The 25,462-nt window shown below is 47.5% G+C and overlaps 1 protein-coding gene across 1 annotated transcript; it reads left to right on the top strand.

The window, feature by feature from the left end:
- The first annotated feature begins 3,254 nt into the window (after positions 1 to 3,254).
- LOC119287482 (protein PHYTOCHROME KINASE SUBSTRATE 1-like) lies at positions 3,255 to 4,668 on the top strand. The gene has a single exon (XM_037567064.1). It carries the CDS (start codon positions 3,520 to 3,522, stop codon positions 4,594 to 4,596), a length of 1,077 nt encoding a protein of 358 aa, XP_037422961.1. The 5' UTR covers positions 3,255 to 3,519; the 3' UTR covers positions 4,597 to 4,668.
- The last annotated feature ends 20,794 nt before the right edge of the window (positions 4,669 to 25,462 follow it).

Here is a 25,462-nt window from a genome sequence, read left to right as displayed (position 1 = left end):
GTTCGAGGCCCCCATGGACCTGTAAGACTGATTGACTTATCCATCATCTTCGAAGGAGAAACTAACTATGGAGGGGGACATGCACCTTTGAAGACATTGAATTTGTCATGGCCTCGATAGTAGTTAAAGAAGAAAGACAAAACTAACTACTGGAGGGAGCGCGACAGAGACGAATGAGAAAATCCACTTCCCCTCGATTGACAGTGGTTAAATAAAAAGGGAAGATACCAGTATCTTGGTATGATACTTATCATAGCTCACCAAACGAGGCAATTTAATGGAAAGTAGATGTGTGACATAATGTCAGAATGAGATTGTACATATGAATAAATAAAGCAGTACCATGCGCTATGATACTAGGATATGATACTATACAAGAGGTGTAGTAATTAAAGTAGTATAATGCACTATGCTAAGTTGCTAACGAACTATGAGATCAGTCGCTATGAGAGGCCCAAGTTATCCGTGAGGTCAAACGATGAGCAAACTGAATGAAATCCAGTTGTGATCAAAATTTCAAATAGTGAGCTATAGCACCGCTATAGCATTTGGAATGACATCATGCTAAAACTATGTGTGTTTTGCACTAAATGGATTTTGTGGCTAATAGCAGGCTATGGCGTGTTTAGTGCTAAATTTGTGTGTCAGTTTAGCGACACGCTAAAGCTATGCCAAGATTTGCTTTGCGATGGTTGGATGCTTTGCTGATATGCCTTTGTCATGGCTGGATCCAAGCTTTGCATTGCTATGGCCCCATGCCAAGTATATGTGATATATGCATGCATATTGCTTGTCAAGTACTCCCTCCGTTTCTAAATATTTGTCTTTCTGAACATTTCAAATGGACTACAACATACGGATGTATGTAGATATATTTTAGAGTGTAGATTCATTCATTTTGCTTCGTATGTAGTCATATGTTGAAATCTCTAAAAAAGACAAATATTTAGGAACGGAGGGAGTATATGTGATATATGCATGCATATTAATTGTCAAGTATATGCATATATGACATATGCTTATTGTTTTCATGATTCAACCGAAAACGATAAATGAGTCTTAGCTTCACGATAACTTTTTATAGCATCCGTATTCGAGAAAACTTTTCGTAGCTTCCAGCAAGCGGCCGCTAAATGACATACCCCATTATTTAAAACTTTTGTTGCAAAATAGCAAACCGATGTAAAATATCGACTATAATTATTTTATTCCTAGAAAATCAAGTTCTCTAAGCATTAGATTTAAATGCATATTGTTATGCAAAGAAAGAACTTTTTTTAGAACGTTGGCAGGAGGACTGCCAAATTTATTGATCAGAAGAGAAGTAACAAGAACACCTCCAAAGGAGGAAAGCACCGCAAAAGGGCTAGTGCAGAAAGAAAAGAAAGAAAACAGAAACCCGCCGGCACCAACACAAACCCAATATCCACCAGCAACCGTGCACATCATCGGAATCCATCGTCGAGGCCTCCAAGATGATGCCTCCAAGAAGGAAGTGGTATCGAGAACACCACCGTCATCCGATCTGGCTTCTCAGATCTTAGGTTTTCACCCGGAGACCTCAGCCATGAGGCAGGAAGAGCAATGAGCTCCACGGCGGCACCTCCAAGAAAGAATACGACATCCATAGATGCCGTTACCGTCTGCACCGACGAGGTCGATGCAAGATTTTCATCTGGAGCCACGCCTTCCACCAACCATCTAGGATCCGAGACCAACCCGGCACCACCAGGCAGAACAAGGCCAAGCACACACTACCAGACACGGGATAGTCACCGCCGCACGCAGAACCTAGGCGAGCACACGTCAACCTGACCGGTCCGCCCCGCCGCTCGCAGGACCTGGGCGAACCAAATCGACTCCGGCCATCCTCCGGCTCCGTGCGCAGATCTGGGCGAGAATTTGCACAGCAGCGCACAGGAGAGACCGAAGTAGAACCATAGTTGACCGGCCCGCACCGCCGCGCGCCGAAACAGAGCAAAAACCAAGACAAAACTAACGTGCTCGCACCGCCGCGCAAGGACCGGACCTTCGAGCTGGATCTGGTCTACCCGGGCTTCCTCTAGCACCAACAGGCTGGACGGCGCCCCTGTTCCAGGAGCTGGACGTGCACACACTTGCAAGGGGGAACCCACCAGCATCCACCGGCACCACCGCACACGCCTCCCCTATCCAGGCACCACCGGCCATCGAGATCTGGGCGCGGGACCGCCCAAACTCAGATCGGGCTTGGAGCCCCTCACCGCCGTGTCGCCCAACCTCCTCGCGCACCGTCGTCGGCCACCCAGCAGATCCGCGTTGGCGGCGTCGACGGTGCTCATCCCGCGCCCCGCGCGCTGCCGAGCCACGTCGGGAGCAGCGCCTGGGCGCCACGCAGACATGCCGTCTCGACGAGCCGCCAACATCTCGCCGCCGCGCCAATCGGCCTTTGCCTGCCCTCGTCCATCGGCAAGCACCAGCGCACGCAACCGCAGCGCCAAACCCGTCGCGCCGGTCGGCGCCAGCTCACGTTGCAGCCCCCACGCCTCTCCTTAGCCAGGCCGCCCCGCGCAACCAAGGCCTCACGAGAGGGAAGAAGTGCCCCGTTGCCGCCGACACCGCGCGGGCTTTGCCTGGCGGCGCCTGCCGGGGGCGGCGAGGGGGGAGGAGGGAAGGGGAGGGGTGGCGGCCCGGTGGCTAGGGTTTCGCCTGGGTCGCCTGCGGGGGGCGACACGGATGTCCTTTCTTTACAGTACTTACTACTAGTAGCGATAAAAAGAACTTTTACGCGAAGGGCATTCAACTAGTTCCGTGAAAAAGCTTAAAAATGAAGTACTGAACTGGTGCACAACAGTCCATTCCAGATAGTACTTTGTGTTTCCTTGCCTCCTTACCTGTCAGTCAACACACAAAGAAAAAGAGAAGAAAAGAAAATCCTGTATGTGTCCACAGTTGCACACAACAACCTTATCATCTCAATTTCATGTCTTACATGCAGACAGGCGTCATTGTTCCCCCCAAATTTCCGGTGTGTCTTACATGTAATGTAATGATCAAGAAACTGCCTGTGTTCCCTGTTCCTTCAGGCATGTCAGTGTCTGCTTTTGCACTGCAAAACAGTTTCAACGGGAGTGTTAACGTTAGCAAGAGATCCATCAGAATTCCTGGAGATCCTGTGACTTGCGGACGTGGAGGCACCAACCACCACCTCCATCACAAAATTGCATGCATCCCCAAGAAATGTTGCGAAAACATACGGTCCAATCATTCTGCTTCTCAACCAGTTCACAGCCTCATTATCTCCTCCCTGTTGTCCCCACTGTTGCTTCACAGGGACAGATTAGCAACAAGCTTCTTTTTTGATGGATTAACCGAATCATTCTCATTTACTTTTTACCAGGATCGTGTTCCAATCATGTTGTGTTGCCTATATAAGTGTGGCTATTTCACACCGTTTCTGTGTGTTTGAGATACATGAAAACTTGATAATACTAGCAGCAGTAGCAGCACCAGTTGTCTAGTTGTGCATTTGATTGCACCATGGAGCACACAAGAAATGGTGATTTGAAGGTCAGTTATGAGCAGGAGCTGTTCGGGCGGCGCCGGAACAGCACCTTACCGGCCTACCCGGATCTCATCAGGGAGGGCATGGCCACCGGCCCGGCAAGGGCGCCAGTGCCGCCGAAGAGCACGCCGAGCCGGCGGCGCACTTACGCTGACGGCGAGCTCGACGTGTTCTCGGCTGAGCGTTACTTCAAGGGTGCAATGGACGGCGACAGCAAGGAGGGCTCCGCCACGCCTGTGGAGACTGTGGCCACGGTGTCGAGGCCAGCTGTGCCGGCGAGCAAGCCGACGTCGACGTGCGCGTCGGCGGCGAGCGCTGGCTCGGCGGCCACTGCCAACAGCCAGACCGTGCTCCTCCGGGACGCGCGCAGCCACCCGGGATACAGCAGCAAGAAGTGCTGCCTGCAGGTCGGGGCGCTCCTGCGTCCGTGCTCCGGGAAGCGGGCCGTGCGCGTTAACGGCGGCCCGGCGACGGAGACGACAGAATCGAGCAAGCTGGCGGCGAGCGGGGTCGAGTGGTATAGAGACCTGAGGATGCAGAAGGCTGGCCTCGGGCTAGCCGGCGGCAGCCACCGTGGTGTGGTGGCTGGCCTCCCGCCAAATTTGAATCTCGGCGCTTCACAAGTGGCAACAGTAGGGAGGGAGGAGAAGGCGGTCGAGTACTCGAGCGCGAGCTTTAGGAAAGGAAGCTTCACTCTTCAGGCTCCGGTCAAAGTCAGCTGCGGCGGAGGCGACGACGACGACGACGATGGCGGGAGCGAGTCGAGCTCGGACCTGTTCGAGATCAAGAGCCTCATGATCGGCGACTGCCCGTACGAGCCAAGCGAGGCGAGCATCCAGTGGAGCGTGGTGACCGCGAGCGCCGTGGACATGTCCGCCGCGCCGGAGCGCAGTGGCGGCCGCGGGAGGCCCCCGGTGGCTGTGAGGCAGAACCGGGACCGGCCGGTTGGGCTACTAACGGGGTGCGTGAGCCGCAGGGCAGTGGATGTGTCGCCTATGGCCGCGGTGCGCAGGTTCCCCGACCCGCCGGGGCGCCGGCGCATCGATGGGTGACACAAGGCGCACAATGCAAATGTGCAAACCCGTAGCTTTCTGCTCGTGTGTCTATGAATTCCATCTTTTTTTTTTCCGGTGTCCTATGAATTCCATCTTGTTCGTTACTTCCTCATACTCTAGTTACGAATGCCGAACTGAATGAAAACGGGCACAGGTTGCTAAAAATATGATAGCAAAGTGCACTATGTTCCTCTATGTATGTACCACGTACTTTAAAAAAGAAGAATTATGAGTTCAACCAGAAAATATCCATGCAAAAAAAATTAAAAATATCACCATGCATCATATTTTTTTTGCGAGGAAAACTTCCGATCTATTTATCAACTGTCAAGGTAGTACAAAGAACACCAAAAAAAAATCCAGCTCCATAAACCATCTAGCGGTGACTATAAGCACTAGAGCGAGTCGAAGGTGCGCCGACGTCTTCCCTCATCGGAGCCTGGCAAACCTTGTTGCGGTAGACAATTGGAAATCACCGTGCTAAGGCCGCGTGGGACCAACGCACCAGAACAACAACCGTCGCCGATAAAGAGAGGCGTAGATCGAAATGATCCAATCTATAGACATACGAAAATAGACGAACAAAGACATGATCCACGTGGATCCACTAAAAACAAACACCGACCGAATCTCGTGAGTTCCGCCGGATACAAACCTCCACATGCCCTCCAACGATGCTGGAAACACCACCGGAACGGGGACTAGGCGAGGAGAACCTTATTCCATCTTCAGAGAGCTGTCGCCTCCTCGCCTCTCTGAGTAGGACCTGTTAGAGTTGTGTCGAATATTGTGTACAAGGTAGGTTACAATTGGATTAGGAGTTGTATTGTGTTTACATAGGATGTGAAGTCGTGTCCTAATAGGACACTTGTATCCTAGGCTTTTCATATATAGCGGGGGTAGACACACGATGTAACCTATGCCAACATAATAGCACCGGAACGCAGGGGAAGCCGGCGGCATGTGCCAGTGTCCAGGGCGACCGGGTGCGGTATTGTGACGGTATCATAGGAAGGAACGCCCATAGTCATGCCTCGGGGATGTAGCCATATCGGTGAACCTCGTTAACAAATCTTGATGCCGTGCCTCGTGTGATTGCTTGGTCCTCGGATAATCAACGGTATGCCTCGAATTTATTCTAACAAGTGGTATCATGAGCTAGGTTATTCAGAGGCTGCGGATTGTTGATCTGTAGGATGGATCGTCGTCAAGTTTCGGGACAAAGATGATGTGCGGAAGTGATGTTCCGCGGAGGTCGTCTAGTGCGTTCTCGGCGAAATCGGGAAAGCAATTAGCGGGGCGAGCGGATTGGATCTCAGCGGCGGCGGCGGCCGATCTGGCATGGATCGAGGCGCGGCAGGTCAAGTCGGGCGCTGGTTGCAGGGAGCAGAAGCCGAGACGGATTGTGGGCATGCCTAGTGCGTGGAAGGCTGGCCCAAGTGCGGCTGGCTATGTGCGTGCTTGGTGGGGCTATGCCCTTTGTGTAGCCGCAAGGTGGAGGCGTCGCTGAAAGTGAGATTTGTTTTGGAAGAAAAAGGGGAAATGTTTAAAAACAGGCGGATGATTTGTTGGTTTGATCAGCCGCCTCCGGGGCCGTTCGATCGCTGTGGCGCCGAAGCCTCTTTCTAGAAGCATGCAAAGTCAGCCCACCTACGTGACCGCGTAGCCCTCGTAGTAGCTAGACGCGCGCCTGACCTTTTTTCTTTTCTTTTTGCCGTGGTTGCGTTCCGTGACTGTCTAACAGTCCATTCTACTTGTACTTTCTCACGCAGTGTTTAGGCATGTAGCTATGCATGTATGTGATGCTATAAATAATCTTAATAGAAAGCACTTAGCAAGCAGCAAACAAAGATTCCATAGCATCATATTCTTGATGTTGAATGTGGGTATTTGTTGGATTTTATCCTAGCAAGCTCATGGTGTCATGGTTGCTTGGATATAGCAATGCTTAGGGTAGTATCCTTAATTTCGCAAAAAAAAAGGGTAGTATCCTTATGCCGCCGCTGCTGCCGCAGTAGCATAGATATCATTGCATCATCATCGGAGCAGCCGAGCTACCATCGTAGCATCGTCAAAACAGCCATGCCGTCTTCGTAGCCACGGTACGGAAGCACGCCGTCGCAGCATCGTCGAAGTAGTCGGGCCTTTGTTGGATTATCGTTGTGGTCATCGAAGCACGCCGTCGCAGCACCACCGTGATCGTTCGAAGCACGTCGTCGTTGCGGTTCGTCGCATCATTGCCACAACTGTTGAAGCACGCCATCGCAACATCATCGAAGCAGCCGGGTTGCCGTCGTAGCATCACCGCAGCTACCGAAGCACTCATTGTGACCGTCAAAGCATGTTGTCACAACATCCTTGAAGCAGCCGGGTTGCAGTCATAGCATCACCACAGCTATCGAAGCACTCGTCGTGGCCTTCGAGGAATACCGTCGCAACATCCTTGAAACAGACGTGTTGCCTTCGTAGCATCGCCGTAGCTACCGAAGCACCCATCATGGCCTTCGAGGAATACCGTCGCAACATCCTTGAAACAGACGTGTTGCCTTCGTAGCATCGCCGTAGCTACCGAAGCACCCATCATGGCCTTCGAGGAATACCGTCGCAACATCCTTGAAACTGACGTGTTGCCTTTGTAGCATCGCCGCAGCTACCAAAGCACCCGCTATGGCCGTCGAAGCCTGCTCTCGCAACATCCTTGAAGCAAACATGTTGCCAATGTAGCATCGCCGTGGCTATCGAAGCACCCGTCGTGGCCGTCGAAGCATGATGTCGCAACATCCTTAAAGCAGACAAGTTGTCGTCGTAACATCGCCGCATCCGTCGATGCACACCGCGGCCATCAAAGCGTGTCGTCGCAACATCCTCGAAGCAGCCGGGGTGATATTGCAGCATCACCACGGCCACCGAAGCACGCCCTCGCGCCATCGCGGCGACCGTCGAAGCATGTTGTGCCCTCGCGCCATCGCGGTGACCGTCGAAGCATGTTGTTGGAACATCGTTGAAGCGGACAGGCTTTCGTCGCAGCATGCCTCGTAGGATCGCTGCCGCTATCGAAGCAGTCGGGCTGCCGCCGTCCAGCGTCCCAGCACTGCTCACGCTCACACACTACGCCCACAACAACTAGACCACCATTGGATGGTCACCTGTGTACGTTCTTTTCTTTTGGATGTATTGCCATGCAGAGTTGACGTATGTGTGTGAGTGCAAAAAACGTGTGGCCCAACCCAGCCCATCTCACGTGATGCGTCCGTCAGCGGGGCAGTACTGCAGCGGGGAAGCTGGGACCGTTCGATAGGCTGGATCGCAAGGCTGGCTAGGCGGCCTAAATTCAGCAAATATCATCCGGATGACGCGTAGCAGTGGCCAAGAAAAAGAGGACCCGAGTCCTCATGTACCGACACGGAGAGGCACAGGGCAGATCAACTCAAGCGAAGGAAACTACCCATCGTGTTGTTCATCCATTGGTATTTAGCTAAAGGTTGTGACATGACAAAGGCTAGCATCCGAAGTTGAGCCAGAGACAGGAGCCAAATTCACTTGAAGACCAGCTAGTTGGAATTGCTAGTGGTACGCGGAGGTTCTGTTCGTGTACTTGGGCATCGCGTGCAAAGCTCAAAAAAAATTCACAACGTCAGTCATACAAAGAATCATGACGCCATCGGACATCGGGTTTGAGATGGAGAAGTTTAACGGAACTGAGAACCTTGGGTTATGGCAGACAAGGATAAAAAATTTGTTGGCACTGTAGTGATGCTTGAAGGCGTTGCTGGATGTCAAGCCAGGCGAACGATGAGGATTGTGAGGAGTTGCAGATGGTTGCAGTCAGGGAAGTTCGGCTAGGTCAGACTTGTCAGTCTGACGGATCGACGCGAGTCGGTTGGTACAGAATATGGTGGTGGGATCGGCGACGACGACATAGGAGCGTGAAGCTGATGGTGACCGACTTCTGGACGTGGAAACACGTGGCGCAGGCCCGATGGCTTGTGTGACTTCGACAAGACTATGGCGCGGGGTTGATTCAAGGTGGTGTACACACGGAGTTTGAAGTCGACGGGGCGCGAGGGTGGACTGATCATCTACCATGGAGTCATGTTGAAGGTGGAGCTGGATTGAGGGGCTATGGTGTAAGGATCCGGAGAATCGAAGCCTAATTCACCTGGGGAAAAGCGAGTGACACGTAGTTTGGACTGGAGCCCAGTTGTTTGATGGAAGCATGAAACTCGTCATCGGTCGGTGATAATCGATGATACTCTGCAGTGGGGGTTGAGTGGTGTGGGTTTGCGACCCTTGAGACTCGACCGGGACAGCGGAGGCTCGACGCGGTAATAGCGGCGAGGCGTGCGGTATGCACGGGGCATGGAGACGGGCCAGGGCTCTGGTGGTCATACATGTGGTAAGACAACTGCGAATTTGACTCGGGGTGACTACAAGCAACGGTGAAATTCCTTCAAGTTTCAGACAGGCGGTCAAGAAAGGAGCGGTGATGTTGAGTTCACGTAACTCTTATTGTGACACCCAATATGTGAGTTGTTCATTTTTCACGCAGGTCAGTGATCAATGTGTGATGTCGTTGGACTGATACTCTGGAAGTTGGGAGCACAAACTAGAGTAACAAGGAACTTAATTTTGATCGAGTGTTGACTGTGGTTAAGAAAAGAAGGGACTGCAAGTTGCAGGTGGAGTCACATGGAGTCTTTGGAGTAGCAGCGGTGCTTACGGGATAAACTCAAGTCCAATGTACATGGAAGTTTGACGCATTGACGAATTCAAGGTGGTGGAGAATATTCGCCAAGGTGGAGTTTGTTAGAGTTGTATCGAATATTGTGTACAAGGTAGGTTACAGTTGGACTAGGACTTGTATTGTGTTTACATAGGATGTGGAGTCGTATCCTAATAGGACACTTGTATCCTAGGCCTCTCATATATAGCGGGGGTAGACACATGATGTAACCTATGCCAACATAATAGCACCGGAATGCATGGGAAGCCGGCGGCATGTGCTGGTGTCCAGGGCGACCGGGTGCGGTATTGTGACGGTATCATGGGGAGGAGCGCCCATAGTCATGCTCCGGGGATGTAGCCATATCGGTGAACCTCGTTAACAAATCTCGGTGCCGTGCCTCGTGTGATTGCTTCGTCCTCGGATAATCAATGGTATGCCTCAAATTTATTCTAACATGACCCAAACTCTAACAAAACTAAAAGAGCATGAAAAATGGAGCCCTCCCGCCAGCAATGGCCGGGATCCATCACGCCTCCATGGCCCGAAGACCATAGAAGACGAGGTAGACCGGTGGCGACATCGGCGGGAGGCACAAGAAACCCTAGTTAAAATGTCCTCTTTCTTCCACGGGGAGAAAGAAAATGATATGTTCATGTGTCATATATATTTGGTAACATGGTTTCGACGGATATTCAGATCGACATTGTGGAAATAAAGTCTGGCACTCTGATCTGGTGCAATGCAGTGAAAATTCTAAAATCTGGTTTGACATATCATTGAAAAAGAAATATGTATGCTCTATAGCAAAATTCACTATGATAGGAGGGAAAATATATGATGCTCTAGCGTCTCATGGCTAAGGTGATACATCCAACGGCTCCTAGAAGCTCTAGAACATTTCACAAAAAATTCTGCCATGAGTTTGAAAATTGTGCATAGGTCCCAGCAGATCCAACAACTTCCCAAATACCGCCCGATTTGAGATCCATCGACCCAGGAGCCAGTATCATGGGAGCACCTGATACTCACTCACTCACTTCCTCTACTACGCACAACTGCAGTTGTGGTGCTCGTCAACTTTAGCCCCGGCGCTCTAGCCTGCAGTGAGCCTGTGTGCAGTTGCAGTCGGGAATTCATCTATAAGAGGATAGTTCGCAAAGTAGTGTCGCCCTTGGCCAAAAAGGCAATTCTTCTGTGCACGAGGGGTCTTGTCCATACCTCGGCTATCCATTTTTTTGCGGGGTTTTGCTTGAAGATTTCTATGCATGCATGCTCATCTCCTTTGCATGGATAGTTTAGACACTGATTACTTTCGGGTGGATCCCCACATGCAGCTTTTGGCAGAGATTGCATGCTTCACCCATCCAACCTTTCATGCCTTTTATTTTTAGCTTGTAAATTTGAATCTATTGTAGCTTCTGAACAAAAAGTTCAAATTAACTTTCATTTGCATATGTGTGTTCGTTGCCACAAGAACTTTCGAACAAGACAACTCTTGAATACATTTTCAACAGCTTTTAAAATTTTACTAAGTTTCAAATACTAAAACTTAATAGTTAGAATATTATGTTTTTACCAAGTTTAACTTGTTTTCAGGGTTTAGGGTTTACTATTTAGGGTTTAGGGCTTAGGGTTAAGGTTTTAGATTTGAAGTTTTAGTATTTAAAACTGAAACTTGGTGAAATTTTTTTAACTTGTCAAAATATATTCAAGAGCTGTCTTATTTAAAAGCCCACATTGCAAGGAACACAAATATGCAAACAAAAATTAGACTTTCCATTCAAAAGATACAATAAATTTAAATTTGAAAGCTAAAATAAAAAACATGAAAGGTTGGATGGGTGGAGCCTGCCATCTATGTTAAAAGCTGCATGCGGGGACCCAACTCAAAATAATCAATGGACTAATCCATGCACAAGACGTGTAAGTATTGATAACCTTGCCTCCGTAGTAGCCACATGTCATGTTTTTCCATGCTAGACTGGACCAACAAAGATCGTCCCTCGGCCGGCACTGAGATCCCTTGCGACAAGGATGACATTGCCTTATTCTCTACCTCCACCACGGTGGCCATCAGGAATGGACTAACTACTAATTTTTGGAATGACAGATGGCTCGACGGACATGTGCCACGGCTCCTTGCTCCAGATATCTTCAGACTATGCTCCCGCAAGAATATCTCTGTCCATGATGCCATCTCTAATAACAAGTGGATGTCGGGCTTGCATCGGATCTCTGACATCTCGCAGCTTCGCCAGTTTGTTGTCCTATGGAACCAACTTCAGGAGGTAACCCTTGACCTTCTCGCTGCTGACTCCATCTCCTAGGTATGGAACAACTCCAAGTCTTATTCTGCATCGTCAACATATTAGTGCCAATTCCTTGGATCTTTTCTTCCCAACTCGGTTTGATAAGCTGTGGCCTGCGAACGTGGAAGCCAAGTGCAAGTTCTTCTTGTGGCTTTGGCTGCGAGGTCGGATCCTTACGGCCAACAACCTTGCCATCCGGGGAGTTCCTCATGATGATATCTGCTGCCTCTGTGACCAGGCTGATGAAACGCCCACTTACCTGATCCTACCCTGCCCTTTCGCTAGGAGCGTCTGGACCATGGTAGGAAACAACCTGGGCCTGCCTACTCTTGCAACGAATGCTTAGACTGCGGTTTTCATCGAGCATTGGTGGGATGACATGACCTCGTGCCTGGGACGAAGAGCCAAGAAAGTGGCCATTTATATGGTTTGGAACATCTGGAAGGAATGGAATAGACGTGTGTTCGAGCATCATTCGCTCCAAGAAGTTGCTATCCTCCATCTCATCAAGCAAGACCTTTCACTTCCTTCAGTCTCGGCTAGCTGGCTCTCTGACGTAGAAAACGAACCTGAACCTGAGCCTGATTGATTCTTGTACTCCTTGTTGTGGGTATTCATAAACCCAATTTGTGTTCTGCTGCAACATTTTGGTGTTTTTTTCTCCTTCTTAATATATTAAGGCAGTCCTTCTGCCGGTTCCTCAAAAAAAAGATAAAGTCTGCAGGATATCTACTAGTGTACGTGTTGCCTTCGTTAGTGCTCTATTTTGCAGCAACATGAGCATCAATTGCTCATATATAACGGTGTGTATGCGGTTGGAGCAAGTGCTAGGGATGTTTTTACCCCACTTGGATGGCGATATAATCTCTGGATTACTTCTAAGCCTCATATGTTTGGTTGTGTTCATTTAATCATGGAGAGGTTGGGTGTCGGTGTCAAAACCGGCGGATCTCGGGTAGGGGGTCCCGAACTGTGCGTCTAGGCGGATGGCAACAGGAGACAAGGGACACGATGCTTTTACCCAGGTTCGGGCCCTCTCGATGGAGGTAAAACCCTACTCCTGCTTGATTAATATTGATGATATGGGTAGTACAAGAGTAGATCTACCACGAGATCAAGGAGGCTGAACCCTAGAAGCTAGCCTATGGTATGATTGTTGTTGCTACGGACTAAAACCCTCCAGTTTATATAGACACCGGAGAGGGCTAGGGTTACACAGAGTCGGTTACAATGGTAGGAGATCTACATATCCGTACCGCCAAGCTTGCCTTCCACGCCAAGGAAAGTCCCTTCCGGACACGGGACGAAGTCTTCAATATTGTATCTTCATAGTCCAGGAGTCCGGCCGAAGGTATAGTCCGGCTATCCGGACACCCCCTAATCCAGGACTCCCTTAGTAGCCCTCGAACCAGGCTTCAATGACGACGAGTCCGGCACGCAAATTTTCTTCGGCATTGCAAGGCGGGTTCTTGAAAGCACATGTGCTCCCTGGGTGGTTTTGGTAATTAATGTCAACATATCTCTTGTTGGACTAACATTTTTACCTAGTATGTTTCAGATAAGTTCAACAATGGAGTGGCATGGAGTAGAGGATGTGGAACCCCTTCAAGATGCTAAGGACAAAGGATTGGCTCAAGCTTCAAGATCAAGACTCTACATTTTCTATTTTAGTGATCCAAGATCACATTGAGTCTATAGGAAAAGCAAATACTATCAAGAGGGGATGAGGTGTCGCTTAATGGCTTGCTTGCTCAAAGTGCTTAGTGATATGCTCCAAAACCCTCAACTACCTTCCCACATCCACATATGACCTAAACCAAAATTCAAACTCGGCCCGCCCGATTCTTTCTATCTGGCGCCACCGAGTTTCAAATGTCATAGCCACTGCCACAAACCCTAGGCAAATCGGTCTCACCGATAGGGATCTCGGTCTCACCGAGATGGGATTGTAATCTCTCTATTTCCCTTCGTAACGTTTCGGTCTTACCGAGATGAGCGATCGGTCCCACCGAGATTGCAATGTAAACTCTCTGTTTCCCTTTTGTAACATTTCGGTCTCACCGAGATGAGCGAATCGGTCCCACCGAGTTTACCTGACCAACTCTCTGGTTAGCTTATTACCAAAATCGGTCCCACCGAGTTTGTGTAATCGGTCACACCGAGATTACGTTATGCCCTAACCCTAACCATATCGGTCCTACTGAGTTGCATCTCAGTCCCACCAAAAATCCTAACGGTCACTAGGTTTGTTGAATCGGTCCGAGCGAGTTTAACCATTCGGTCCCACCAAGTTTGGCAAATTGTGTGTAACGGTTAGATTTTGTGTGGAGGCTATATATACCCCTCCACCCACTCTTCGTTCATAGAGAGAGCCATCAAAACATGTCTACTCTTCCAATACACATTTTCTGAGAGAGAACCACCTACACTTGTGTTGAGGTCAAGATATTCCATTCCAACCATATGAATCTTGATCTCTAGCCTTCCCCAAGTTGCTTTCCACTCAAATCTTCTTTCCACCAAATCCAAATCCTGTGAGAGAGAGTTGAGTGTTGGGGAGACTATCATTTGAAGCACAAGAGCAAGGAGTTCATCATCAACACACCATTTGTTACTTCTTGGAGAGTGGTGTCTCCTAGATTGGCTAGGTGTCACTTAGGAGCCTCCAACAAGATTGTGGAGTTGAACCAAGGAGTTTGTAAGGGCAAGGAGATCGCCTACTTCGTAAAGATCTACCGCTAGTGAGGCAAGTCCTTCGTGGGCGACGGCCGTGATGGAATAGACAAGGTTGCTTCTTCGTGGGCCCTTCGTGGGTGGAGCCCTCTGTGGACTCACGCAACCGTTACCCTTCGTGGGTTGAAGTCTCCATCAACGTGGATGTACGATATCACCACCTATCGGAACTACGACAAAAACATCCGTGTCTCCAATTGCGTTTGAATACTCCAAACCCTTCTTTTTACATTCTTGCAAGTTGCATTCTTTACTTTCCGCTGCTCATATACTCATTGCATGCTTGCTTGATATGTATTGTGTTTGTTAAACTTGTGCTTAAACTCCACTTAAACTTAAGAATATTAAAAACTGCAACTTTTGGCACTTAGTGTCTAATCACCCCCCCTCTAGACACCTCTTCTCGATCTTTTCAATTGGTATCAGAGCTTTGGTCTCCATTGCCTTGGTTTAAACACCATTGGAGGAAGATGGATGTGTCTACTTTGGGGAGTCTTAGACATAGAGTGCCTATTCTTGATGGAGAGTATTTTCATGAGTGGAAAAATGAAATGCTTGAGATTTTCAATGAATATCATTTGAACAAGTACATTACTAGCCCTTGTGCACCTCATGTTGATCCTTTGCATCCTACCCTAGATGAAGATATTGACATAATTCGCAATCTTAGAACTGTTGAGCTCATCATTAGAGGCTTGCCTAGAAACTTGATTAGATGTTTGCCTACTCTCAAGTGTGCCTACACCATATGGAGATTTCTTGAGGAACGATTTCCAGATTATTCCTTGAAAAATTTAGACGAAATTCTCCATAAGTCTATTGCTTTGAGTAAGATGAACTCTAGTGATCCTAGCTTTGGTGATTGTCTATTTGAGCTTACCAATCTCATGCGTGCTAAAGGAAATGTTGGAATCATTAGCGATATCATATCTGAAGCTATTAGAATTCATAAAGGTAACCATTGTGATGATCATTTATCTAATGAATTACCCTCTCTAGGAATTGATCAATCACAAGATGATGTTGAACATGGATACTATGATGAAGATGATAGTGACTATGATCTTGATGATGCAATGAGGCATTTTGGTCTTATGGCAAATCTTCGCGGCTACATGGCTGGAGGAAGGGAATGGGTCCTTGATAGTGGATGTACTGATCATATGACCGGAGATAAAGATATGTTCCGTGAGCTTGCTGAAAACGACGGCCCTCGAAAATATGTCACTTTTGGTGATAATTCAAAGGGTAAGGTGGTTGGCCTTGGTAAGGTGGCCATCACACATGATAGCTCCATACAAAATGTCATGCTCGTTGAATCCCTTGGATACAATTTACTTTCAGTTTCTAGACTTGCGGATTTCGGTTTCAATGTCTTATTCACTAAAGTAGATTGCCAAGTGTTTCGTAGAGACAATCATAAAATGGTGTTTACCGGTATACGTAGAGGAGATCTTTACATTGTTGATTTCACTAAAAAAGGCTCAACCTAGAACTTGCTTAATTACCAAATCTTCTAAAGGCTAGTTGTGGCATAGAAGACTAGGTCATGTTGGTATGCGAAATCTTGATAAGCTTATTAAAGGTGATCATATCCTTCGAATAAAAGATGTCATATTTGACAAGGATAGACTTTCTAGTGCTTGTCAAGCAGGGAAACAAGTTGGAGGAAGTCACCGCGCGAAGAACATCATGACCACAAGAAGACCACTCGAGCTACTTCACATGGATCTCTTTGGTCCAAATGCCTACAAGAGTCTCGGTGGTAACTCGTTTGGTCTAGTCATAGTTGATGATTTTTCAAGATTTACGTGGGTGTTCTTTCTTGATGACAAATCGCAGGTCCAAAAGATCTTCAAAAACTTCGCTAGGAAGGCCCAAAATCAGTTTGACGTGAAGATCAAGAAGGTTCGGAGCGACAATAGAACGGAGTTCAAGAACGCAAATGTGGACACCTTTCTTGACGAAGAAGGGATTTCACACGAGTTCTCGGCTACGTACACACCTCAACAAAATGGAGTTATTGAAAGGAAGAACCGGACTCTTATCGAGATGGCAAGAACGATGCTTGATGAGTACAAAATGCCAAAGCACTTTTGGGTGGAAGCAGTTGAGACAGCTTGTCATGCAACAAATTGCTTGTATCTTCACAAGCTACTCGACAAGACGGCATACGAGCTCCTCACCGGTAACAAACCCCAAGTTGGATACTTTCGAGTATTCGGCTCAAAGTGCTACATTCTTGATAAGCATCGTCGTTCTAAATTTGCTCCTAAATCTCATGAAGGTTTCCTACTTGGTTATGGCTCAAACTCTCACACTTACCGTGTCTACAACAATTTCACCCGAAAGGTTGAAGAGACGGTAGATGTGAAGTTTGATGAATCTAACGGCTCGCAAGTAGAGCAATTGCCAATTGATGTAGGAGACAAAGACCCTTCGGAAGCAATTCAAGACTTGTCCATTGGCAATATTCGTCCAACGGAAGTGAAGGAGAGTACCTCGTCCGTCCAAGTGGAAGCTTCTACCTCACGACAAGGTGAACCAAGAGTTGATACAGAAGCATCCACAAGTGGGACACGCCAAGATGAAGAAAACGAGGAAGCGCACCAAGATAAACATCAACAACCTCCTTCTCCACCACGACAAGAGAACGACGACGTCAACAATGAAGAAGGCCAAGAAGAAGCACAAGATGAAGAGGATGTTCCACCCCGACCCAAGCAATAGCTTTCACGAGTTCAAGCAAGAATTGCTAAGGATCATCCCGTCGAGCAAATCTACAATCATATCCAAACCGAGAGAATCACTCGCTCTAAAACTCGTTTAGCTAACTTTTGTGAACATTACTCATTCATCTCTAGCATTGAACCTATGAAGGTTGAAGAAGCATTGGAGGATCCGGACTGGATAAACGCTATGCATGAAGAGCTACACAACTTTGAGAGAAATCAAGTGTGGACATTGGTCGAGAAGCCCGACAACAACCACAACATCATTGGTACCAAATGGGTGTTTTGCAACAAGCAAGATGAAGATGGACAAGTGGTTCGCAACAAAGCATGTCTCGTCGCCCAAGGCTACACACAAGTTGAAGGTATGGACTATGGTGAGACATATGCTCCCGTTGCTAGACTTGAGTCCATTCGCATCTTACTTGCTTATGCTAATCACCATGATATCACCTTGTACCAAATGGACATTAAAAGTGCTTTTCTAAATGGCAAAATTGAGGAGGAAGTTTATGTTAAGCAACCTCCCGGCTTCGTCAATCCTAAGAAACCTAATCATGTTTACAAACTTCACAAAGCCCTTTATGGTCTTAAACAAGCTCCTAGAGCATGGTATAAATGCTTGACCAAGTTCCTTATTGAAAAAGGCTTTGAAATTGGTAAAATTGATTCTACTCTTTTTACTAAAAGGGTTAATGGAGAACTATTTGTGTGCCAAATTTATGTTGATGATATCATATTTGGTTCAACTAACCCTCATTTTAGTGAGAAGTTTGGAAAGCTAACGTTGGAGAAGTTTGAGATGTCTATGATGAGTGAACTCAAATTCTTTCTCGGTTTGCAAATCAAGCAACTAAGGAAGGTACCTTTGTCTCTCAAACAAAGTACACCAAGGACTTATTCAAGAAGTTCAATATGCAAGAATGCAAAGGTATGACTACACCCATGCCTACTAGTGGACATCTTGATTTGACCAAAGATGGTGAACCGGTTGATCAAAAGGTTTATCGCTCTATGATTGGTTCATTGTTATATCTATGTGCCTCTCGTCCTGATATTATGCTAAGTGTGTGCACGTGTGCACGATATCAAGCTGCTCCTAAAGAGTGTCATCTTAAGGCTGTGAAAAGGATAGTGAGATACCTAATCCATACACCAAATTTTGGCATTTGGTATCCTAAGAGGTCCTCTTTTGATCTTGTTGGCTACTCCGATTCGGACTATGCCAGAGACAAGGTTGATAGGAAATCCACTTCGGGTACTTGTCAATTCCTTGGTAGACCTCTTGTGTCTTGGTCTTCCAAGAAACAAAACTCGGTATCCTTATTCACCGCCGAAGCGGAATACATTGTCGCGGGTTCATGTTGTGCTGAATTAATTTGGATGACCCAAACTCTTGAAGATTATGGGATATATGTGAAACATGTTCCATTGCTATGTGACAATGAAAGTGCTATTAAGATTGCTCACAATCCCGTGCAATATTCTCGAACTAAGCATATTGAAGTTCATCATCATTTCATTCGAGATCATGTTGCAAAAGGGAACATTAACCTTAAGCATGTTCGCACCGATAAGCAATTGGCGGATATATTCACTAAACCACTTTGATGAGAAAGTGTTTTGCAGGTTGAGAGGTGAATTGAACATCATTGATGCTTCAAACTTGGAGTAGGAACTCCATTTGATACATGCGGGGCATGAGCCTATGACTAATCCGCGATATTTCTCTTATGATGCTATTCATATGTCTTGGATATATTTGTACCTTGCATGTTATCTAACCCGTGTAGGTACTTGGTTGAATCTAAATCTATGAGATTGCAACTCACTCACATCTTGAGCAATCTCTACATCACCAAGTCTCTACATAATTGTGGTTGAAGACAAGGAAGCACGAAACCATTCAAACATATCCTTTGGCAAATTCTATGTTGAGTCTCATGATTGTCATTTTGGATACACAAGTGCTCTTCCTTGCAAAGCTAACCCATGTAGGTAGATGAACTCAAACTCCAAGTGGTGCTCCCAACCCTTGATGAACTACATCAACCTTGAGCAACCCACACAAGTTCAACTACATGAGCAAGATCAACACCACCACCCAAGGTATGTTATTCCATCTTAGAAAAGCTTTACTCCAAGTCATGAGTCAAAGCAACTCGACAAGATGCGAATACATCAAAAGGCTTAAACGAAAAATGGTAACCCCATTTTGAGCTTAAACGATGAGTATGACCTATGATCAAGTGCTCTCACTTGACTCCTAAGTCAATATACTCTAACATAGGTGACTTTGTCGCCGACCATCTCTAGATGAAGTTCTCGTGTGTCTCTCCGTGCTTTTGCCTCTTGCATATTTGTTTTCCCTTTCAAAAAAAAACTTCATCTAGAACTTTTAGTTTCTTTTCTTTCCTTTTTGTTCTGCATTTTCTGCATCCAATTCATTGCAAATCTTTCAGTAAATTCCTTGCATATCCTTGTGAGATCTTACTTGTCCAGTGAGCTGAGGTGACAAGTGGTTTCACTCTAATGAACTCGGTCACACCGGTTTGTTCTCTTCGGCCCAACCGAAATCTTTTGGTGCAACCGAAGCACACAACTCGGAGTCACCGATTCCACCACAGGAAAACCAACTTGCCACTTATTCCTGATTTCTGTTTGCTCCAGCTCCACTCAATGATTCGTGTCCTCTACCAGCATCATATTAGACATGCTGCTTTGCTCTGTGACTCAAGGACCAACCCATTTGTATCACATGTCCAGAAGAGCCCTTCTTGGAAATTGATGTCAAAGGGGGAGAGAGAGATCACATCAAAGCTTAATCCTTCCTATAGGGGGAGAAAGAGAGAATACTCAGGGGGAGAGAGTTTCTCAACTAGGAGAAAGTAATATCATCAAATACCCCAGATGCTTGGTGTTCAAGAGGAGAGATGTCACATGTCTTTAAGAGGGGAAAGACATGTTTGGCTGCGTGCTTTAGCTCAAGCTCTGTTGTTTCCTTTTTTGTTGCTCTGATTTTTTGTTCCCTATCTTTTCCCAGTATCCCATGCAGATTCAGGGGAGCAAGACATCTAAGGGAAGGAAATCTCTGATTTTATTGCATATCTTTACCTTTGGGGACATGTCTATATCCAATGTGGTACTTAGTACTCACTCTACATGTCATCCCAGTCTTGGTTCTCTTGTGGTTTCTCTTGCCTGCTCTGGCCAGTAGGTGTATGTGTGTTATTTAACCTTGTTTGCGCAGGTTCATCCCATCCTAAGCCAACTCAAGACCACAAGGTAAGTATATGCATCACAGTCATGTGAATGAGAAGTTCTTGCTGATGTACATACTGTTTGCAAGAAGGACTCATGAGCATGAAGGTACATTTCTCACATTCACATCATTTGCTCTGATGCATATAGCCAAGATACATGTAACACATTGCTTACTCTGTCATGTTTACGCATTCACATGCTCCTATATTCAATATTCACATGATTGCATACATGTAGGGGGAGCCTATGCATGTTACATGTCTTTCCAAAGCTTTACTTGCTATTCCCTATATCTTTATCTAAAGCTTTGATGTATGTTGTCATCAATTACCAAAAAGGGGGAGATTGAAAGCACAAGTGCTCCCTGGGTGGTTTTGGTAATTAATGTCAACATATCTCTTGTTGGACTAACACTTTTACCTAGTATGTTTCAGATAAGTTCAACAATGGAGTGGCATGGACTAGAGGATGTGAAACCCCTTCAAGATGCTAAGGACAAAGGATTGGCTCAAGCTTCAAGATCAAGACTCTACATTTTCTATTTTAGTGATCCAAGATCACATTGAGTCTATAGGAAAAGCCAATACTATCAAGAGGGGATGAGGTGTTGCTTAATGGCTTGCTTGCTCAAAGTGCTTAGTAATATGCTCCAAAACCCTCAACTACCTTCCCACATCCACATATGACCTAAACCAAAAGTCAAACTCGGCCCCATCGATTCTTTCTATTTGGCGCCACCGAGTTTCAAATGTCATAGCCACTGCCACAAACCCTAGGCAAATCGGTCTCACCGAAAGGGATCTCGGTCTCACCGAGATGGGATTGTAATCTCTTTGTTTCCCTTTGTAACGTTTTGGTCTTACCAAGATGAGCGATCGGTCCCATCGAGATTGCAATGTAAACTCTCTGTTTCCCTTTTGTAACATTTCGGTCTCACCGAGATGAGCGAATCGGTCCCACCGAGTTTACCTGACCAACTCTCTGGTTAGCTTATTACCAAAATCGGTCCCACCGAGTTTGTGTAATCGGTCACAGCGAGATTACGTTATGCCCTAACCCTAACCATATCGGTCCTACCGAGTTGCATCTCAGTCCCACCGAAAATCCTAACGGTCACTAGGTTTGCTGAATCGGTCCGACCGAGTTTAACCATTCGGTCCCACCGAGTTTGGCAAATTGTGTGTAACGGTTAGATTTTGTGTGGAGGCTATATATACCCCTCCACCCACTCTTCATTCATAGAGAGAGCCATCAAAACATGTCTACTCTTCCAATACACATTTTCTGAGAGAGAACCACCTTCACTTGTGTTGAGGTCAAGATATTCCATTCCAACCATATGAATCTTGATCTCTAGCCTTCCCCAAGTTGCTTTCCACTCAAATCTTCTTTCCACCAAATCCAAATCCTGTGAGAGAGAGTTGAGTGTTGGGGAGACTATCATTTGAAGCACAAGAGCAAGGAGTTCATCATCAACACACCATTTGTTACTTCTTGGAGAGTGGTGTCTCCTAGATTGGCTAGGTGTCACTTGGGAGCCTCCAACAAGATTGTGGAGTTGAACCAAGGAGTTTGTAAGGGCAAGGAGATCGCCTACTTCGTGAAGATCTACCGCTAGTGAGGCAAGTCCTTCGTGGGCGATGGCCGTGATGGAATAGACAAGGTTGCTTCTTCGTGGACCCTTCGTGGGTGGAGCCCTCCGTGGACTCACGCAACCGTTACCCTCCGTGGGTTGAAGTCTCCATCAACGTAGATGCACGATATCACCACCTATCGGAACCACGGCAAAAACATCCGTGTCTCCAATTGCGTTTGAATACTCCAAACCCTTCTTTTTACATTCTTGCAAGTTGCATGCTTTACTTTCCGCTGCTCATATACTCATTGCATGCTTGCTTGATATGTACTGTGTTTGTTAAACTTGTGCTTAAACTCCATTTAAACTTAAGAATATTCAAAACTGCAACTTTTGGCACTTAGTGTCTAATCACCCCCCCTCTAGACACCTCTTCTCGATCTTTTCAATTGGTATCAGAACTTTGGTCTCCATTGCCTTGGTTTAAACACCATTGGAGGAAGATGGATGTGTCTACTTTGGGGAGTCTTAGACATAGAGTGCCTATTCTTGAAGGCGCACACCGGACGCTCCTTCGACAGAGGATGCGGACAGGCTGCGAGGCTCATTTCGCGCTGTGGAAAAGGCTATTCTGCCTTGTGCCCCGTTCTCAAAAGGGGTCAATATATCAAGTGGGCGGAGCCGAAGTGTGGCGCATCGCCGTGACCGGATATCTATCCGGAACCCCAAAGAAAGTGTCCGAGGACTGGCCTTCGGAATGGTTTTATATAGAGGACGTCCCGCTGCCGGATCCTGTCTGGATCGGCCTCCCTGAGTTCGACAGTGCTCCCCTAAAGAAGCGCCTAAGCTGGCGTCCACGGAGCCCTGAGAGGGAAAGCGACAAGGACGTTCTTTACCTGATGCGCCGGATAAGATTGTTAACTCATTCCGGACTGACCATGATCGGGGTCATGGCCGCATGCATCATGCGAGGGGTGCAGCCGCTCCAGTATAGAGGTCACCCCATGTGGGACTTCAACGGTGAGGACGACGCCACCCGCCACGGCCGTAAGGGGCCGGATTCGGCTGCCGCTCTAATAAAGATCTTGTCCGCTTTGTACAAGGGAGAAGAGGAGGAATTTCTCCGCGTTAACCCACAGGGTGGATTTTCTATGTACAATCCCCCAAGTTGGGTAAGTGGACACTTTTACTTGCCCATCCGTTTTATATTCCCATCGTTAAATATTCAATCTAACGACTTCAATGCAGGAACTGCGCCAGGCTGTTAAAGAAATAAACAGCCCTCCTCCACAACCCGAGGATCCGGGACGGTCCCTTGACCCGGCCTCTCAAGAGGATCCGGACTTATTTGTGGAGCTGATTGATGGGGTGTTTCATCAATTGAGCAAGGACAACGCCTTGGTGGCCATTACGACTGATTACCCAGGGCTACTCCCAGCCTCACAGGTAACTAAGACCGAAGTCCAAACACTTTGAAAAGGGATCTATCCTCGCGTGTTTTCGATTGTCGTATGACAACCGTGTTTTGCAGTGGAGGTCCTTGAGACGTGAGGCCGAGCCTGCGGTGACTAGCCAACGAGGGGCGGCAAGGCCCCGCGGGCTGAAAAGAAGTGCGGTCCGGACTGAGACGCCGGCGCAAAGGTATAGCGCGCAATCTTATTCCCAGGTGTTATTCCTTAAAGGCATATTAACGCGCGTGCTCTCTTCAGGACGAAGAGACCTCGCCGGACTATATCTGGAGAGGTTTCCAATCGCGCCTCCACCAGCCAGGCTCCAAAGCCTGGTCCGGAAGCGGAGGCGGACACAAGGCGCGCACCGGACGGTCCTCCGACAGAGGATGTAGACATGTTGTCTACCACCAATTTCAAGGTGGAGAGTGTCATGAACCACAGGCGTCGCCGGACAGTTCTTCGCGACGCTTGTTTCTCCCAAGAGGCATTGGATGCCTTCAATTCGGGAGATGCGTACCTCCGTGCCGCTCAAAATGGTCTAGCCAGAGCCACGGAGCAATATGTAAAAGACATACGGGTAAGAAAATTTTGGTAATTATATATATACCAGTAGCCCCCGAGAGTTGAAACAGTTAGAATAACTGATTTAAGGATCATTTGTTATGCAGGTTCTTACAGAAAAGAATACCCTACTGTCCCAGGAGCTGGAAGAGTGCAAAGCCCAACATGACGCCGCACTAGCCGCGGCAGGGGATCCCAAGGAGACCCCCTTTGGTAATATACGCTTCGAAAGATAAGTATTTTGCGAAGTGCGGCGTGGGTGCAAATTTGACAAATGAAATTGCAGATGGCGCCGGATTAAATCCGGAAAAGCAACAACTCCTACGCCAGCTGAAGGCTGGTGAGAGTGTGCTGACAAAGGTGAGGCGGGAGAAGAACGATCTCCAAGATGCCAACACCAAGCTGGGCGTTGAACTGAAGGATGTTCGTGCCCAGTTGTTGGACTCCGTTAAGGAGAATCAGCGGCTTCGACGCGACATATTTAGTAAGTGCTTAAACGAACTTTGAAAAAAGAGTTCGGCGAGGAAGTCGACTAACAGAGTAATGTCTGTAGGTATGCTAACAGGTCGTCCTGCAGAGGAAATGCCCGGTTCTACGGGTGACCTTCTTCTCGAGCTCTCACAACTGCACGACGAGTTCAGCAGGTGATGCAAGGCGTCGCCCAGGCCTTGTGGCCATCCGTCTCCATGCCCGAAGGCCTTGGAGAGCTTGTAGAGAAGTTGAAGGGAGCGCGGCGGCACTTCCGATTATGGAAGATGTCGGCCTGCCGTCAAGGCGCCAGGGAGGCCTGAGCCATGGTGAAGACGCGGTACACGAAGGCTGACCCAAACCACATGGCCAAGGTCGGACCCATGGGGCCCGATGGGAAGGAGATCCCTGTGAGCTTAGTATACGGCCAAGTAGAATTGGCCAGAAACTATTCCCAACAGGACTGTAAGCTAGACAACCTGTTAGATGGTATTGAAGAGGAATACAATCAGTCAGATTGACTATGTAATTTTAATTGACATGTGTAATGCCTTCTAGCCAGATTGTAGATCATTTGTCATGGCCGACCTTTTCGCTTCAACCTCGGGACCTGATGGTTCGGAGTGTGTCCGAATACCCTCGCGGTTATATAAGAACCGGGGTATTGCATGGAGACCTGGCGTAGGGGTCATTAGTGCTTGAACAGACAAATGCCCAACTAGTTATGTTATATTACATGGTTAGTAAGAAACATCTTCCAGGGAGAATAGTTCCGTTAGGGGTTCCTTTTCCTGGGAGGCATGCCCTAAAGTGCATGTCCATTCTGCGAAAAGAGACGCAGGAAAAACATCTGGGGGCGTATAGATAAATAAGTGAAAAAAGATCATCTTTAGTTCACCGACCGAATATTCCCCTAAGAACGCTAGCTTTCGGCTTCACCCAGTCTGAGGTACACATCCGGCTGACCCGGCAGTAACAATCGCAGAGGTGCTCCCTTTACCACCTAGCCGAACAATCGGGAACGTAGGGGCAAGCACATGAGC

The sequence above is a fragment of the Triticum dicoccoides genome, chromosome 1A, assembly GCF_002162155.2.
Source record: "Triticum dicoccoides isolate Atlit2015 ecotype Zavitan chromosome 1A, WEW_v2.0, whole genome shotgun sequence".
In the NCBI taxonomy this organism is placed as follows: domain Eukaryota; kingdom Viridiplantae; phylum Streptophyta; class Magnoliopsida; order Poales; family Poaceae; genus Triticum; species Triticum dicoccoides.
This window is presented reverse-complemented; position numbering and strand designations above follow the sequence as displayed.